The 16783-nt window shown below is 41.1% G+C and overlaps 1 protein-coding gene across 5 annotated transcripts in view; it reads left to right on the forward strand.

The window, feature by feature from the left end:
* The window catches only part of LOC311250673 (rho GTPase-activating protein 44-like), a 70086-nt gene that overhangs the window by 27012 nt on the left and 26291 nt on the right, over nucleotides 1-16783 (forward strand). For all 5 annotated transcript variants that reach the window (XM_084342582.1, XM_084342584.1, XM_084342585.1 and 2 more), the window contains exons 2-5: nucleotides 13719-13758; nucleotides 15075-15194; nucleotides 15493-15569; nucleotides 16473-16584. In XM_084342582.1, the coding sequence (XP_084198708.1) occupies nucleotides 13719-13758; nucleotides 15075-15194; nucleotides 15493-15569; nucleotides 16473-16584 (349 nt within the window). The remainder of the gene's footprint in view (nucleotides 1-13718; nucleotides 13759-15074; nucleotides 15195-15492; nucleotides 15570-16472; nucleotides 16585-16783) is intronic.

A 16783-nucleotide genomic window follows, 5' to 3' on the forward strand; every position in this document is an offset into this window, starting at 1 on the left:
TGTGTGTTGCTGTCAAAGCTGCAGGATGCCAGTCTCAGACTCACACACTTTCTTGTTATTGTAAAGCTGTTAAAACTGTTTTTTGTCTGCAGCTTCATGCAGGAGATGCGTTCACTTACTTACGATCAGTGTTTTGGTTTCGGACAAAACAAGACATTTGAAGGCGTCGTCTGGTAATAAACATTTCTAGTTAATAGAGAGGGTAATCCGTAGATTAGTCGATAATGAAAGTAATCGTCGCAGCACTACTTCAGAGCACTCACTCTTCCCACTCTTACAATAAGTTGAGACAAATATATTTTTAGCTGTGCTGAAATATTGATACCATCAAACCATGAAGCATTAAAGTTTCAGTCTGAGCTGCTCGGCTGCCTGAACACTTCCCGCTCCATAAAGACACATTTAAATCTCAGCACTTCCTCATAAGACACTTTGTCATCTGTTATAAAGAGTTCAGCTGAATGCTGATGGCATACTGTGACGTAAATCTGGGTTATGCTCACAAAAACTCCAGCTTATATTCTTGGGTATAAATAACGATTCCAAGTTTTTTGTCCTTCGAAACCTAGAAAAGTGAAAATTGAAGCTTTAGCAACAAATCAAGCTGGTTTCACTTGAGTCCTGATCACTTTTAATCTGTGATTTATTACATAGCAAGAAGTAAGCGCTTGAAAAACTATTTTCAGTAATCTGTCTACAATGATCTTAAATAGTAAGTGTCAAGGTTGATATGTCATCCATGCACAACATGAGGCAGGAGAGCAGGAGTAAACATTTGCACACAAACTCAGCTGGAGCAACTAATCAGTGTGTATTGTAGTGACTGATTGGTTCTGACCTAAATACCAATTAAAGGGTGCTGTAGCCCTGGCTTCCCCACTGAAGGGTCATTGTGTTAATTAGGGATGCTCCTAACAGCTAGTCACCTAGTCTGAATGTAAGAAAATACTCAGAAAGCAGCCACAATTTAATCAATGAGGTTAAACATTGTAAGAAAAAGTGTTGCATATATTATAAGAGCCATTCTTCAGTAAGCAAATTGTATTTTAAATGCTGTGGCATCCTAGTGAGCGATGGCTGTGCAACACCTTAGACGGTTAACCAGTTTTGTAACATGAGCAACAGATGCTTGTTTTTTATAAGGCAACATTTCACATGGAAGAAATGTCATTTTAGTGCAAATAATATGCAATATGCAGTTTAAATGTGTACATTATTTAAAGGGACAATATTTAGTTTTGGAGAAGAAATTCAACCTCAGAATTTTAATATTAATGAGGTAAACTCAGAAATATTTATTTTTTCCATAACTGAATAAACAAGCTGTTCTCAGAGGAAAATAAGGTCCCCTGAACACAAGAAGCTGGAAAGGTGGCAGGGTCCGCCACTTATAAACAAAGTAAAACGGTATGAAATTGTGTCCTTCAAGGTCAGTTTGTTCACTCAGTTTATTCAGTGAAAACAAAGAGAGTTTGTTCGTTATCTTGTTCAACTGGAATCAGCAAAGAACACATACATTTAATGTGTTGACACAAATTATGAACAAACTATTTATAACGGACATTTTCTAATTGTAACGGGTTTATTCTGTGATCCTCCACATCCATTACATGTCTGTCTGTGTGGGAGAGGAGTCCCTCCTCTGGGGCTCTCTCTGAGGTTTCTAACATTTCTTTTCCTGCTGAGAGGATTTTTCGGGGAGTTTTTCTTACTCAACTGGACGACCTGAAGACAGAGGGTGTGGTACTCTGTACAGACTGTTAAGCCCCTGAGGTAATGTGTGATTTCGGGCTATATAAATAAAATTGACTTAACTGTATTTTAAAAATTTGGAGGACATTCTGGGGAATGTCTCTGACAGACCGGCTATTTTATCTTGTTTATATTCTCTGTCTGTCCATTATGTTTGTTAAAGGACGAAAATTGATAAAGAAATGAATAGAAAAAGGAAAAATGTCAGATACAACCGCAAATTCTGACAGTGGAGATGATGTTTGTCGCACACTGCGAAGCACACTGACAGCTTTATAATATGAGGTACAATAGGGTACACAGGGTGTTCAGCTCTAAATCTGGATGTACATTATTGTCTTTTCTTGTTCCAAGTATTAAAATTTCCACCCAGTGAAGAAGAATTGTGCTATTTTCAGGCAGCAGCGTCTCATCCCGGGAGGTGAAAAGTGAATCTTCGGAGGCTTTAAAGAAGTGCACGACCTCCTACGGTGGATTTTATTTTTCCAGGCCTCGCTCTGTTTTGTTGCCTTGTCAATCGTGAGGGCCAACGGGGCCGAGGTACTCCGGGTGAATCTGGAATGAGTCAGGCCATTTCATTGTATTCGGCAGAGAAAAGCTGTGGGATTTAGTGCTCCTCGAGAAAAATAGCAAACTCTCCGGAGAGCTGGAACCTGGACGCTCGAAACTTTTGGCTGTGAGCAGCATTTTGATTTGGGGGGGAAGCTTTAGCCCCCGGGTTGTGTTTTGTTATCTTGTGCTGTGTGGTGTCGGGGCTGTTTACTATGCAGCATGTGCTCTGTGTTGATATCAGAATCAAGGTGGTCTGTTGGAAACAGCACAAGGCTGAATATTGTCATGTGTCTCATTATTGGAATTGATCCTCACGAAAGGCAGAGGATGGAATATTTATTTTTCTGTTACAACCAGATCTTTGAGACTGAGATGAACATTTTTATTACTGAATAATGAGATATTTGAGAATGTCTTTGCAGAATTACAATTCCCTTAGTTTCTTTATTCAGATGCAACCTTTTGACACACAGAACGTGTTAGTTGTGTGTTATTTTAAACTGATAATTTGTTGGCTGTTGCAGTGGTATGCTTCCCAAAAAAGGACAGAGAAAAGAAAAATTAAATACGAAATCATAATATAATATTTAAACAGCTGAAATGAATAATAATGCTCACCAAAATGTCATAAAATCTGACGAAATGATGTTACTGTTTTCTGCCACAGCGCTCAGATCTGCTCTGTAGTGTTTTTATGATGAAGTTGGTGCTGAAATCTGTTACAGATCAGATCTCTGGGTCTATAGTGTGTGTTTTTCCATCCAGCTCTTTGTTAACTGAGCATCAGAACGAGCGGACAGTCAGAGGATCACGTTCAGCATGTGCGGTATTACCGACAGAGTCATTGCACTGAAGTAGAGTCGATGTGAAACAGCTGTCCTGCACGCTGAGTTTTAGATCCAGCGTTGATCAGATTGCTGAAAATAGACCAATCTATAAATAAAATATGGTTCAAAAAGAAACTTTATGTCTTTCATCTGCAAAGAGAGAAACACTTAAAAGTTATAATTCATCGTCACTCAGACATGCACATCCTGCACGTGTTCAGATTTACATTTTACTGAGACTTCAGATCTTGTTTAAAGGCTCCACGATGATTTCTTATTCAACCCCCACTCCCACCACAGTCGCTGAATGACCTTGAAGCCCAGAGAAGATGTGAGTGTGTGTGTGTTTGTGTGTGTGTGTGAGTGTGTGTGAAGATACAGATCTCATCTGGGGTGGTACTGCTGTTGTGACAAATGAAAGCTCGACCACCGGTGCCGCACCTCAGGCTGCTGCTGGAGGAACGACTCCACTTCTACTCCACGGCTTCATTCATCTTCTCACGTCTTCTCCTCTGTGATGTTTGATCCATCCATCCGCTCCGTTCGCTGCAACACCTGCTGCCATGGCAACCCCCCCCCCCCTCCCCTCCATTCCTCACCAGAAGCATGCTGGGTAATCTGACTTCACCTGGAACATTTCTCCTGGGGGATTTTTCTGTCCTTGAACCATTTTTTCCTCATCGTATTCTCATTTTCCTGCCAGAGATGGACTACATTAAACATTTACATTAAAGCCCACATATTGTATAATGCCGTCAGGGTGCATTATATTCTGCTTGCTTAGCGATGCTACAAGACTCTTCTCTCCGCCTGCTGCTGTTTCTCCAGACAATCTCGGTTAAATCACCAGTGTGCAGACATGTAATAAATATATTTAAGCAGGTCTGTCATCTCCTGCTGCTTGTCTGGACGTAGCCAAACACACATCACTGCTGTTGTATTGATTGGAGCTCACGGCAGGCAGGTGGGCAGAGGAAGGAGCTCAGAAATGGACGAATTGAATAGTTTGAGTGAGAGCTGTGGCATCTCGGAGGCTCAGACAGTGTGTGGTGTCTTATTTCTTCAAGATTTTTATGAATAACCAGAAAATAAAAATATAAAACGTGCATACAAAACATTTTTGGAATTCGTAAACCACGATTATATCGCCACCACCACCAGACTCCATTTAGAAAAAACGTAAATTTACCTTGCAGAACGCAGGAGCTCCAGGTCTGCCTCGTTTGGTTTGTTTATTTGAGTTATTGTGCGACTCTGTTGTTTTAAAGGGTTAGCTTGGATCTGAACTAACTGGTTTGATACTGTATGAGCTATATAATATTCAAAGTTTGATGTAATGTCATACCGAGGAGGAAGTGAACCTAATCAGCTCCTGTGTGCAGCGCTGAGCTCTGATAATACTCGTCCGTCACCACTCTGATTGTTCTTTCTATCAAAACAGCGGCAACACTGGTGGAGCTGGTTGGTTTGTTGGTAGTTTCATTCAGCAAAGATAACACATCAAGTGTTGAGATGCATAAAGGTGACAGGAGAATAGCACCTGCACAGATGCTGTCAAACAAAAACACAGTTATGGAAGCAATTAATGGAGAAATCAACTGGAAAAATGTGTGAAATCTTGTTAGGGCTCTTGTTTATGATGCCATTTCTATTTTTTATTGATCTGAATGACTCTGCCAGAGCGTAATACTTTTTATGCAGTTAAAGGGGGATTTAATATTGTCCATTTATCTCACATTATTTCATGAGCTTCAGTAACACCTGAGGGGACTGATTTTAATATGATGCAGGGAGATTTCTTGTAATTAAAGCTGCAAAATGGTGCAATAAAGTGAAGAAAACAATGTATCATCACAATAAAAATGCTTTTGCACAATAGAGGTGGACTATGTTTGACCTCTGACCCTTCAGGCGTCACTGACATACACATTTTTCTCAGGTCAGCCTGTTCACATGCTGTAGATGAATTTAATAACTCGTAATAGTTTGATGACTTTGGCTTTAGACCAATATTTTCCCTCCTAAAACACATCTACTCAACTATTCTTTTCTCTTCGTACCAGAGCCTTTTAGCCCTTTAGTTAATGTTTTCAGGCCACAAATGATTCATGAGTGCTGACTCTTACTGTTTACTTCTCACTCTGAGGAGAATACGTCAACAGTGAATAGTTAATTTGATCAAATATAAAGGCCGGGCATTAAAAGTCACTGTGTGCAGAGTTTTTGCTGTGTAGGAGCGTTCAAAGCAGTCTGCCAAAGTGTTTTGTTTGACCTCATAGGTCTAAGGCTAATGATTTATATGTAAATGGGGTGGACAAAATATTAGAAACACCACCACCCACTACGACTTCAAGAATAGAAATGAAAGTTGAACTTTCACCTTTCTGAATAACGCATTCTCACGCCTTAAAGCCCGAATAGGTCGATAGCCAATGACTCCAAAAACGACGCACATTACCGCACGTACAGTGCAGTTACGTCTTCTGGGTTAAAGTCTTGTGTTTGTTTGAGCCTCCTTGTGCAGACTTTGTTGGTCTTATTCTATGTTACCTGACTTCTTTGATCTCGTCATAATTACTACAAGAGGTCACAATCTAATAATGAACGTAAATATGGGTTGTAGTCAGCTAGTTTCACGGACGACCTATACAGCTGTTTTTCTGGTGAGGAAAAACTGACACTGTCAAGTAATTCTGCTTTGTTTGTCAAGTAAAAGCTTTGTAAATGTTGAGTGCATGGGCCCCGACACAGGCCAACGTCGGGGCTGTGGTCTAAGTTTTTGAGGTTAGTCCAGAAAAAACTGAAAAAAAAATTATCACCTTTCTGACAGCATCAACACAAACTCTGTAAACAGAGAATTTATTTTATGACAGAGCTTTTGCATTAGATTACTCATCGGTACCTCAAGTAGCCAATGTGTGTGTACGTATATATTCAGTAATCCAGTGCACAGCTGTTCATTTCCTTGCAGATCGCTCCAAGTCTTGCAGTCTTGCTGCATCAGTTTTTGAGCTGAGGAAGTCGCCTTTGAAGCAGCCTCTCGTTGGCTTTGCTTTTTTAAGCGTGGAGGAAAATGAAAATGAAATTTCAAAGGTGTCTGCTCCTCTGGCACAAGTTCTGGACCTGAGAAAGAGGGAAAACAAAGAGAGCTGCGTCATCATACAAAAGAACAATCTGTACTCTCACCCTCTGTCGCTCCGACTTCCTCTCAGAAGACTCATCTTTGTAAAACCCCCTCTCACTCATCGATCATCTTCTTCACTTCTATCACCTCCTCTCCCACTGCTTCTGTATTCTTCATCACATCCACCCACTCCTCGCTGCCTCCCACGCCTCGCCTCCCCTCGCCTCCTCCCACTCTTTTCTCTGTGCAAGTGGGAATCCCGGGTGTGACGACAGAAGCTGATGCTGCAGTAAAGTCCTGACTGCTGCTGCTGAGGCTTTGATTCAGGAGGCTGTAACGCCCTTGATGTGTGAAAGAATTAACAAAAAGCTGCAGATAGAGGAGACAGGAGCGCGTCGGAGTGAGTCAGGAGATGAAGGATCTCAAAATAATTGGCTGACTCTCTCCTTTTCCCCTCTTTTCTGAGGTGATACGTAACATTTAGTCGCTGTTATTTCATCCACCCCGTGTGTAGTTTCTTGCGAACGTCTGCTTTGATTTTGATCTTCCTCCTAAACATGAACCATGTGTTTTCAGCCTCTCCCATTCTCAGCTGTGACCCCCTCTGTCATGCTGCGTTACGAGGACCAAATCCCCCGAGTGGAAACGTCAGCACAACATTAACAGCTGACCTTCTCCTCTCCTCACACGTGCAGAGACGGGGAAATGTTAGCAGCGTACATGTTTTCTCAAAAAGGTCTCGTTTTGCAGGCAGAGCAAAGAGAAAATGTCTCTTTCGCATCATCTATTTTGCAGTTTCGTCAGCTCCACTCTGATTCATCCTCCATTTTCTCCAACGTGCCATTTAAACGGCAACATCTGCATCTCTGTAAGACATGAGATTGCTCTCTACCTTTAACACATGATCCCGTATACAGCTGATTTTCACAGACCATGACATTGATGCATCCAGCAGCACTGCAGCGACATTATGCTGCAGCTACAGCTCTAAAACACAGTTAATATTACATTCATTTCCCTCAGGGAGACGTGTGGCTAAAGTATTATCGAATCTTGCCTCCTGCTGGTAATTGAGGACATGACAGTTCAAATTCAAGACATTTGAATAATCTGCTGTCATTGCAGATATTATAATACTCTATTATGCAGGTACATTTGCAGATATAATACAAACAGGACTGTGAGGTCAAGAAAGAGTCGGCGGTGAATTTTCTTGTTGGAGAAACAAGCTGACAGACAGTTTTTATGCTTGTATTGTGTTTATCATACCATGCCAGACAATAGACGAGGTGTGTGTTTGTGTGTATGTGTGTGCGTACCTGTATTCAAGCCAAACACCTGTCAAAGAGAAGAGATAATGAGAAATAGTCCTTCACATTGTGAGCCTGTGAGTGAGTGAAAGAGCAGCACCGCTCTCTCCAGGAGTGTCGGCTAATTGCTAACCTGCTCATTAGTGTGTGTTTGTGAGTGTTAGCATCAGGATCATCATCCCGTAGTCCACTGAGCCAGTTAATCGTGCTCACATTTCCATGTTGTCAGAGAGGAAATGAATCCGGAGAGAGACAGAGTGCGACCGGCAGTGATTTACTTCAAACGTCAGGAACAATCCCGGATTTGTACACAGAGTGCCAGAAATAAATTAGGTTAGGTCAATATGCAGAGACAGAGCCGCTGTGACTGTGCTAACAGTGCTAACAGAAACAGTGTCATTGTGCTGAAGCTAAACACACGCTCACAAAGCCACACGGTGAAAACAGTCACCTGAAGCTCTAGATGTGATTACATCTCTTTCTGTCAATTGAATGCACCTACATGGCTACAGGTGGATCTGAAAAGGCTGCTTCTGGCTTCTTTCTAGGGTGGCAGTGTTGATACATGATGATCTTCCACCACCGTGTTCGGACTGAATTGTCAAAACAACAAATGGATGAATTGTCATGACATTTTGTTCAAACATTCATGTTCTCCAGAAGATGAATCCTAATGAATTTGCAATTAAGATAGTCGTCAAGATATTTCACTTAAATCCCACGAATGTCAACCTCATGTTGACACTAGAGGAAAAGTCAAAGGACTATTTTTGGAGTGTAACCTTTTGTCCTGATGTTTTCAAGCTATTCCTCTTCAGCCTTATGAGTTTTGCCGATTTATGCCGAGCTAGAGAGCATAGGTACGTGAGTGTGTGTGTGTTGGGTGGGAGGCAGGAGGCCAGGGTTCAACAGGTCAGGGTCAAACCGCTGATTTATTATAATCCGTTTCTTATATTCTTCTCTTTTACTGCAGCGTGTGTGTGCAGTCATACAATATATTAAGAAATCTATCCATGTGTTTGCAGTCCAGCCTGGTGACAGAGGGGACAATAAAACAGAGGACAGGGCTCAGAGAAGGACTGGTGAGTGATGACAGAAAGAGTTAAAGGACCAGATAGTCAGGTCTCGTTCTTCCGGCCGCCCTCCCCCTTTTCTCCCCCTCTCTCTCCTCCTTCTGTCGCTCCACTTTCTCCCCTCTTACTCTCGCTGGGCTCCTGCCTGTAAACAGGTGGTTTCCCTCCTGTCAGCGGGGGGGATGTGGAAGAGAAAGCTGCAGATCAGCAGGACGAGAGCCTCACGCAGGAACAGCTCGGCTCTGTGAGTCCTCACAGCCACAGCGGGACGCCGGCAACGCTGTTTTTATTTTGACTAAATTATAGTAAAGTGTGTTTGTGTTTGGATATGACCAGAGGGGGGGTGTTGTCTGTGTTGTTCAGGAGGTGAGGTAAGGCAGACATCAGGGGTTTTGTGTTTGTTGGCTGGTTTGGATTATTGATCTTTGCGTATGCTGCTGCTGCTAAAGTGGGTTTTGATTCATTGCACCTGTACTTTATGGCAAGTCTGCGGTTTTTAAAATGTAATTTTTTTAGTTTGCTTTCACTTTTTAATAAGGTAGTCTTTACAAAGAGTTCATGAGTTGTATCTAGTAACTTTATTAAAGAATAATAATTAATTCTAGTCTTGTATAGATCAGCTGTAAGCCACTGAAAAGGAAGATTTTTGGATTTCCAGCTGATTTTCAAAATCAAAAACTGTGCTCCCAGTTTAGACCCTGATGACTTATTTTACACCTTCTACCTGTTTAACAAGAAGTTTCCTACCTCCAGGGCTGCTTAAATTCACCTCAGGTTGACCTCTCGCTGCTTACCTGATTATCAATTCTGCTATTGTTAAGATAGTTGACAGGAGGGTAACGTCATGGTCGACAGAAGTGAATCCAAAAACAACAGATTTTTGTGCTCGGTTTAGTGAATCCGAACATGTTCTGCCTGTTGCTTGTCAGCTGCTGCAGGGTGTGAGCAGGTTATAAATCACTGTATCTCCAGGCTTTTCATCTGTAAACCTGAGTTCAATCACGTATTTTAACACTGAGGAGAGTATTGCTTTAAAGAGGATCTTAATGCTGAGATGCTTTTAGTGAAAGTGAGGCCAGACTGCAGCCTGATGTTTAATCGATATGTGTGGAGCCTCTGCTGCAGCTTCATGTTTCGAGTTTTTATGTCGTTCTGGTTTTTGCTCTCTGCTGAGCTGCGTTTATGGTCCTTACATGTCCAAGCTCTGAATGTCGGCACTGTTAATTGTTCAGTCTGCTGAACTTTTGGTGGCTGGAACGCACGACTGTTGTGTTTCTCAACTGTGAGGAAGCTTTTTTTTTATCTGCTGGGTTTGGAGGAAACATAAAGAGGGAGAATAACTCAGTAAGACCAGGATTACAGCTGAAACGATCAGTCCATCAATCAGCTGGCAGTAAATTATCGGCTATATTTTATTTTATCTTATTAAACTATTTTAATGTGATTGGATAAAACTTTATTGTCCCTCTCTGGGAAAATTTGCTTGTTGTAGCAGCTCAAGAGTCAGAAGCAGGGGAGAAAAATTTAACTAAGAAAGGCTACGTGCAATCTAATCACCTTTCACATATACAGATATGACCGAGATGGACCCATAATTGATAATTAATTAACCGTTTTTCAAGCAAAAACACCAAACATTTGTTATTTTCCGCTTCTTAAATGTGAGGATTTAATACATTTCTGCTTCACTTGCGATAGAAAGCTGAATATCTTTACATTTTGGACTGTTGGTTGAATAAAATCAGGCAGTTTAAATGCCTCGCCTCGAGCTAGTGGGAATTATAATAAGCATTTTTTGCAAATTTATGACATTTCATTGAATATTAAACAGTTAGTCCAATAAAAAACGAGCAGATTAAAGGATATATATATATATATATGTACTGAGCCCCACAGATATGGTCAATAAGACATATTGATGTAGAAATGGATCAACTTCACGGCCCATGTCAGATGTAAACTACGAGGCGGGTGTAAGAATTTATCATTTAATGTCATTATTTTGTATTATTTATGATCAACACGCACCTTGTAGTTAGCCTCTTTCTCTGCTGGTGTCACTGAAGACAGATTATGGCCCTCATGCAGAGCTGAGTTCATAAATCAGCGAGCACAGTTAATCCACTCCACTTGGTTTATTAATACGTTTGCAGAGATTTCAATAAGATTTTTTTTTTTCCCGTACCATGTGACCGCTCAGCCGCTCTGTAGCCGTGTTCATAACACAGCAAAAATTGACTAGACATGACTTGGCAGACGAATGTAGACGGTGTGACATTAAGCTGTGATGTTTCCAGGAGACTGTAAGAGGCGAAGATGTTTCAGCGAGATAGAAATGTCAGATGAAGGGTTTTATCTCACTCCTTCAGAACAAAGAATCGTACAGTGAGATGTTCATAGAGAACGTAACACAACCAGCGGATCTTAATGATGTCTGGAAACACGTCGTTTCTCTTGCTCCATGTACAACTGATAAATAAGTGCACTGCTGAGTTATTGGGATTTATAAAAGCAATTCTTCCTGCTTGACGTTGAATTAGGGCGACAAGCTGAAGGAATGTTGTTTCATGTGTTGCCTCACCGTCCGATGGTGTTTAACAGTGTTAAGAGCTAGAAAGGTCAGCTCAGAGACAGATTCATTAGTCAAAACTGAGATTTACTCTGACAAGAATCAATGCTCATTAGAAATGCTGTTGTTCTGATTAGCAAATCTGTAAAGCTGCAGGACACATGACGTAATTTTACTTCACTGTACGTGAAGAACGCTTTCTATGATGGTTAGGTCTATAATACATTATCATCATTACTAGACATTACAATGCATTTAGGGGTTTATAAAGTATCACATGTGGTGGATATCGTGTATTATGAGTTCAGCATTCATAGTGCCTTATACCTCCATAGTAAAGTGATGCCAGTGTTTGAAAGAAGAGTCTGAGTCCTGGGTTACACAGCACATTATAGCTCCCTCCACTTTGGCCAGTTACAGACACACAGAGAGCAGCTCTAAGGTATCATAACAGATTATAAATCTGATGTTTCTGAAATTGAATAATGTCTTATTAACATCAGTAATAAACTATAGCACGGCTTAGCGAGCTTTAGGTGAAGAGACAGCACTGAATGAGGTTATTTATTATCTATTGAATGATCACACAGTTATGAGGGAGGGGAGACTTACTCACTGATTATCAAGTCTCTGTTTTACGAAGTCAACCTACATTTAATTAAAACAGATAATTATAATTAGAGCATCATAATCATAAACTTCAGAGTCTTACCGAAATGTTTTCATATTTTCATCCTTTGCTGATCTTTCTAACCAATTCAGGAAACATAAAGCTCACATGTATTTCATATTTTTCCAGATCAGACATTTCGTCTAAAAGTAATTCCCCCGTTTTCCTAATTGCTTCCTTGTCCTGAGTTTCCGCCGGCCCAGACGAGCTCCTCAAGCTCGATCTGCAGAAGAGACACATGATTTCCATCAAATATAACTCACTTAACTCAACCGCTCTGATCTATAATGAATGGGAACATAGTCTAGACTTGGTGCACTCATCCTGCCAAATTAGCAAAAAAAAAAAAAATAATTGTCACATGGATATTAACAGGTGGAAAGACTCACCGACTGCTCTGGAGTTGTCCCAATTATCTGATTAGTGGACTGAAATATTTGTCGACTAATGACTTAACAATTACTTTGAGTCCCTGTACGTTGATTTTTTTATTGGATCAAGGAGGTTCTGAACTGTATGAGATACTCCAATAATGGCTCCTTTAAACCTTTCGTTTAATCAGGACGCTCTGTCTGCGTCACTTTAAATCTTTGATACTGGTGCCTGATCCTGACGACGGCTTTTAATATGATTTTTTCAAATAAAATTCGCAACCAAAATGATCTAGAGAAAGACATACAAAAGACAAGTATTTCTAGATAAGATAGTGGCTGTAAGCGCACAGCTTGATGTTCTGCACCCGGTCAGATCAGAGTATCGCAGTATGTTCTCTAAAGGCTGCGACACTCCAGGCAAAGGTTTCTCCAGAGTAAAGCCTGCACTTCATCATTAACCTTTAGGTCCTCGTAGCCGCACATGTTGTAATGTCCAGATTGATTTAGGTCAAGCTGTCAATCGATCAGATCTCTGTGTTCGGGCCTCAAGGTCCGGATATGACTCATAGTCAATATCTGTGTTGTGAGCTTTCAAAAAATGGCCAGAAGGAGCTGATAATCCATGAAACAGGTGTAAGAAAAATGTGTCTTTAAATGCCGGATATTGACCACTTTTCATATTTTGTCAATAAATCCCATGAGAAGACCAAAACAAACGATGAACTAATCCCACCAACAAGAGTTGTGTGTGTGTGTATCACGGCCGCAGATCTCTTCTTGATAAAAACACATTAATGAGCAGCACTGTTGCACTGGGTGACATGTTCCTTCATCACCACAAACACACACACCGTAGCTGATTCTGAATCACTCCCACACACACCGTCCTGCTGCTACACACACTCACAAGAGCACCAAATGTCGATTCATCCGCCGCTGAAAAATAGTCCCAAACAGATGCACTATTTCCTCCTGTTTGAGTGACATTTGATTAAAACCACAACTCTGACACCGTGAAGCCTCACGCACAACAGGAAAAGCGCCACAAATCCCTCTTTAACAGAGAAAAATGGGAGAGATTTCAGGTAGAGGAACAGGGCAGAGATAGATATGAAGTTGGCACAAAATACACAAGATCGATCGAGTACGTGTCTTGTTGATCTCTTCACCCAACAAACATCCTGAGTCGCGTTCAGGCTCAGCTTTCTGTCAGATTTCCAACCTGAGACTCTGCAGTTTTACAGCTCGAGCCCCTCGAAACGGCCGAGTTATAAACATTCCTGTGATGTGATTTGCTCCAGGCTGCAATTATTTATTAGGCGCACAGAAATTCAGCAAATGATGTAATTAAATTGATAGAGTAGTGTGTGTGTGTATGTTGCCCAGTTCCCACGGTAACAAGTTATGTAATTTAGTAATTCCCCCTCCAGCCTAACAGCCTAATTTTCCTCTCCTCTTCTCTTCCAGAGCTGAAAAGACAGAAGTATTAAGTGAAGACCTACTACAGGTAAGAATGAATTAAGTGTGTGTGTGTGTGTGTGTGTTTGTGTGTGTGTGTGTGTGTGTGTGTGTTTGTTTGAGACACAGTTTCCTCCTGCATAATGTTTGCTGCCTCTCATAGGTAAAATTATTATTGGTGCAAAGTAATCTGTGTGCATAAGATGACTTTTTCAGATGCCTTTGAGCGCTGAAATTCAACCTCTCTGCGAGACAAAAGGCTGAACGTCCCAACTGATTGACTCGAGGTGCAGCTCTCTAATTGATCTGATTAATGGCGCCCTCAGTGGCAGCGACATCAGTTCCACTGGGTCGGTTTAATAATTAAATGAGACGCATTTAAATACGACAGGTTCGAGCCAATCACCAGAATTAATTTTGGCAATGTGCGTTGCTGCAAACCGAAGACGTGTTGAAACTTTCTTCATGTAGCAACTTTAAATTTTCTATTTTGTTATTTAGGCATAAAAACAAATTGGTAAAAAGGAAAAGATCATATTTTATATACCTGGTTTTGGCACCACAAGCACGGCTGGAAAACACCCTGAAGACACGTTAAAAATATCCTGTTTGGTTTCTCAAAAACAGAAGGAAAATGTCCCGATGTCTATTCAAAAATATCCCGTTATGTTGCCTCAAACAAGGCTGGAAAATATCTCAGTGTCTTGTTAAATATTTATTTTTTTGTCGCCTCTGACACGACTGGAGATTATTTTCACCAATATGGCTGGGAAATGCCCTGACGTCTCTTCAAGAATATCCTCTTATGTTGCTTCAAAATGTTCTGACATCTCCAACTTCTCGTCAAAAACATCCAGTAGTTTCATGCTTACAAATGTTGAAACACTGTCTCGAAAAAGTGGTCTCTGGCTTGGCAGCCATCTTGGCCAGCTATCATGCCTTTGCCATTTGTTCCATCTCCCAACATGTCTGTGAGCTCATATGTATGCAATGTCAATATCATTTGTATAATGTGAAAAGAATTTGAACAATCCTTGGTTTGCAGAAATGTAAAAAGGCAAACTTTTACTCTGGTAACTGGGCTGACAGAAAATTGTCTTTTATAAGTGTCATCGACCAAGAAGAACCTTGTTACGATAAAAGTATTTTTAAAGACAAAGAGCTCAGACAGACGACTGCAGAGCCTGTATTTATTAATCAGACTCTGTTCTAGCTCGAGGCTTTAAGTGCCTGCATGTTCATGTCTGTAATGAACGGGGACGTCCCGAAACTGACATAATGTATTCATGACATACAAGTGGAATGTGCTGTTGCGGAGCATATGTTCCACTTCTCACCGAGAGCCGTATCTTTTCCCTCTGACAGGTGGAGAAACGCCTGGAGCTGGTCAAGCAGGTTTCCCACAGCACACACAAGAAGTTGACCGCCTGTCTGCAGGGCCAGCAGGGCGTGGACGTGGACAAGAAGTCTGTCAGGTCACCCTCGGTGAGGAGTAGCCCCACAGACACTGAAATATCAATATTTCCAGTGTTACGAGTAGATTATATACTGTAATATGTGATAATAAAGGGTTCATTAAAAGTATCTCCTTGATCACAATTAACAGTAAACAAATGAATGATTTCTAACAGTTTGAGAGATGCGAGGATGGATTTTTCCTTCAGGCCCGTCGTGTTTGTTACAGTTTGTGTGTTAATCGCAGATTTTTCTCAGTGTTGAATGACACATTGAGCAAACTGTGACGGCTGATTCATCGCTTGTTTTTGTGTTTTTCTCTGCGCAGAAGAAGCTTCCTCTCACAACACTAGCACAATGTATGGTGGAGGGGGCGGCTGTGCTCGGGGACGAGTCTCTACTAGGGTGAGTACACACACACACACTCACACACTCACCCTCACACAGAGACAGAGACAGTAATTTACATAATCTTTGATTATGACATGGAAAGGAATGTTTTTATCGCCCAGTGACCCGGAACTGATTTTCTCATTCATGCCCAGAAATGCAGTCAGATGAGGATGAAACTCCTCCTCTACTGTAACATGTGAACTACTTGTGTTTTTTTTTTTAATCAAACCTTTATTTAACCAGAATGCATCATTCTGAGAGCTCGACTGACTGAAACTTAAAGGGCAACTCTGTGAATAAAGTAGTATAAAGTCTGTTGTGGCTCCAGAGGAAGCTGCATGTAATCTGATAAATTGCCTCAAGTGATGTTGCTCAGTGTTGTTGCATCATGGGTAATGTAGGTGACAGGTTTTAAAAATGAAGGAGAATGTGTGGAGTAAAAAGCTGCTGTCTTTACTTTTTGGGATTTTATTTGCTGTTGAGATGACAATAAAAATATTTGTGGATTCAATTTTCAGCTCTTTTGCAAACACAAAAAAACTTTTGCAAATAAAATCACCCGCGTTCCTTTTTCATCCAGAAAGCTGAAAGAGAATAATACATTAAATAAAATATTTCATATCTACATGTAAATGTCAAGCTCTACTCATAGCTGGGTGACACCCACAACTGTACTGACTTACACTATATTACATCACCTTGTTGAATAAATTCACACAGTACATGCATAGACATCACTGTTGTTTATTAGTGTTGAGAGAAGAGTGCATAATTACCAGCGTTTCAGAGAGAAGCATGTAAAAGACGTCGTGTTCTCCAGGAGAACTGTGGCAGCGACGACCTCAGAGACCTACATTTCACTTTGTGACGCGCGCTCTGTGTTTTGATGTTTCCTGGTCCTGTTGTCTGTTGCAGGAAGATGCTGAAGCTCTGCGGCGACACGCAGGACAGACTCGCTCAGGAGCTCATCCTGTTCGAGCTCACCATCGAGAGGGACGTCATCGAGCCGCTGTACGACCTCGCAGAGGTACGGAAACGACACTGAGAAGGACTGTGCAATGAATGCGTTCCAGTGACGTGAATAGCAAATTATAACGGCTGATTAGAAAAAACACATCAAATTTTTCACAGTCTCTGTGATCTGATGTATTAGGTTTTGCAAGTTAGTCCAACAGATACAGTAAAAAGACATAATGCAACCCAAGACAACATATCACATTAAATCA

Source organism: Pagrus pagrus (assembly GCF_965226575.1).
Source record: "Pagrus pagrus genome assembly, chromosome: 21".
Taxonomy (NCBI): Eukaryota; Metazoa; Chordata; class Actinopteri; order Spariformes; family Sparidae; genus Pagrus; species Pagrus pagrus.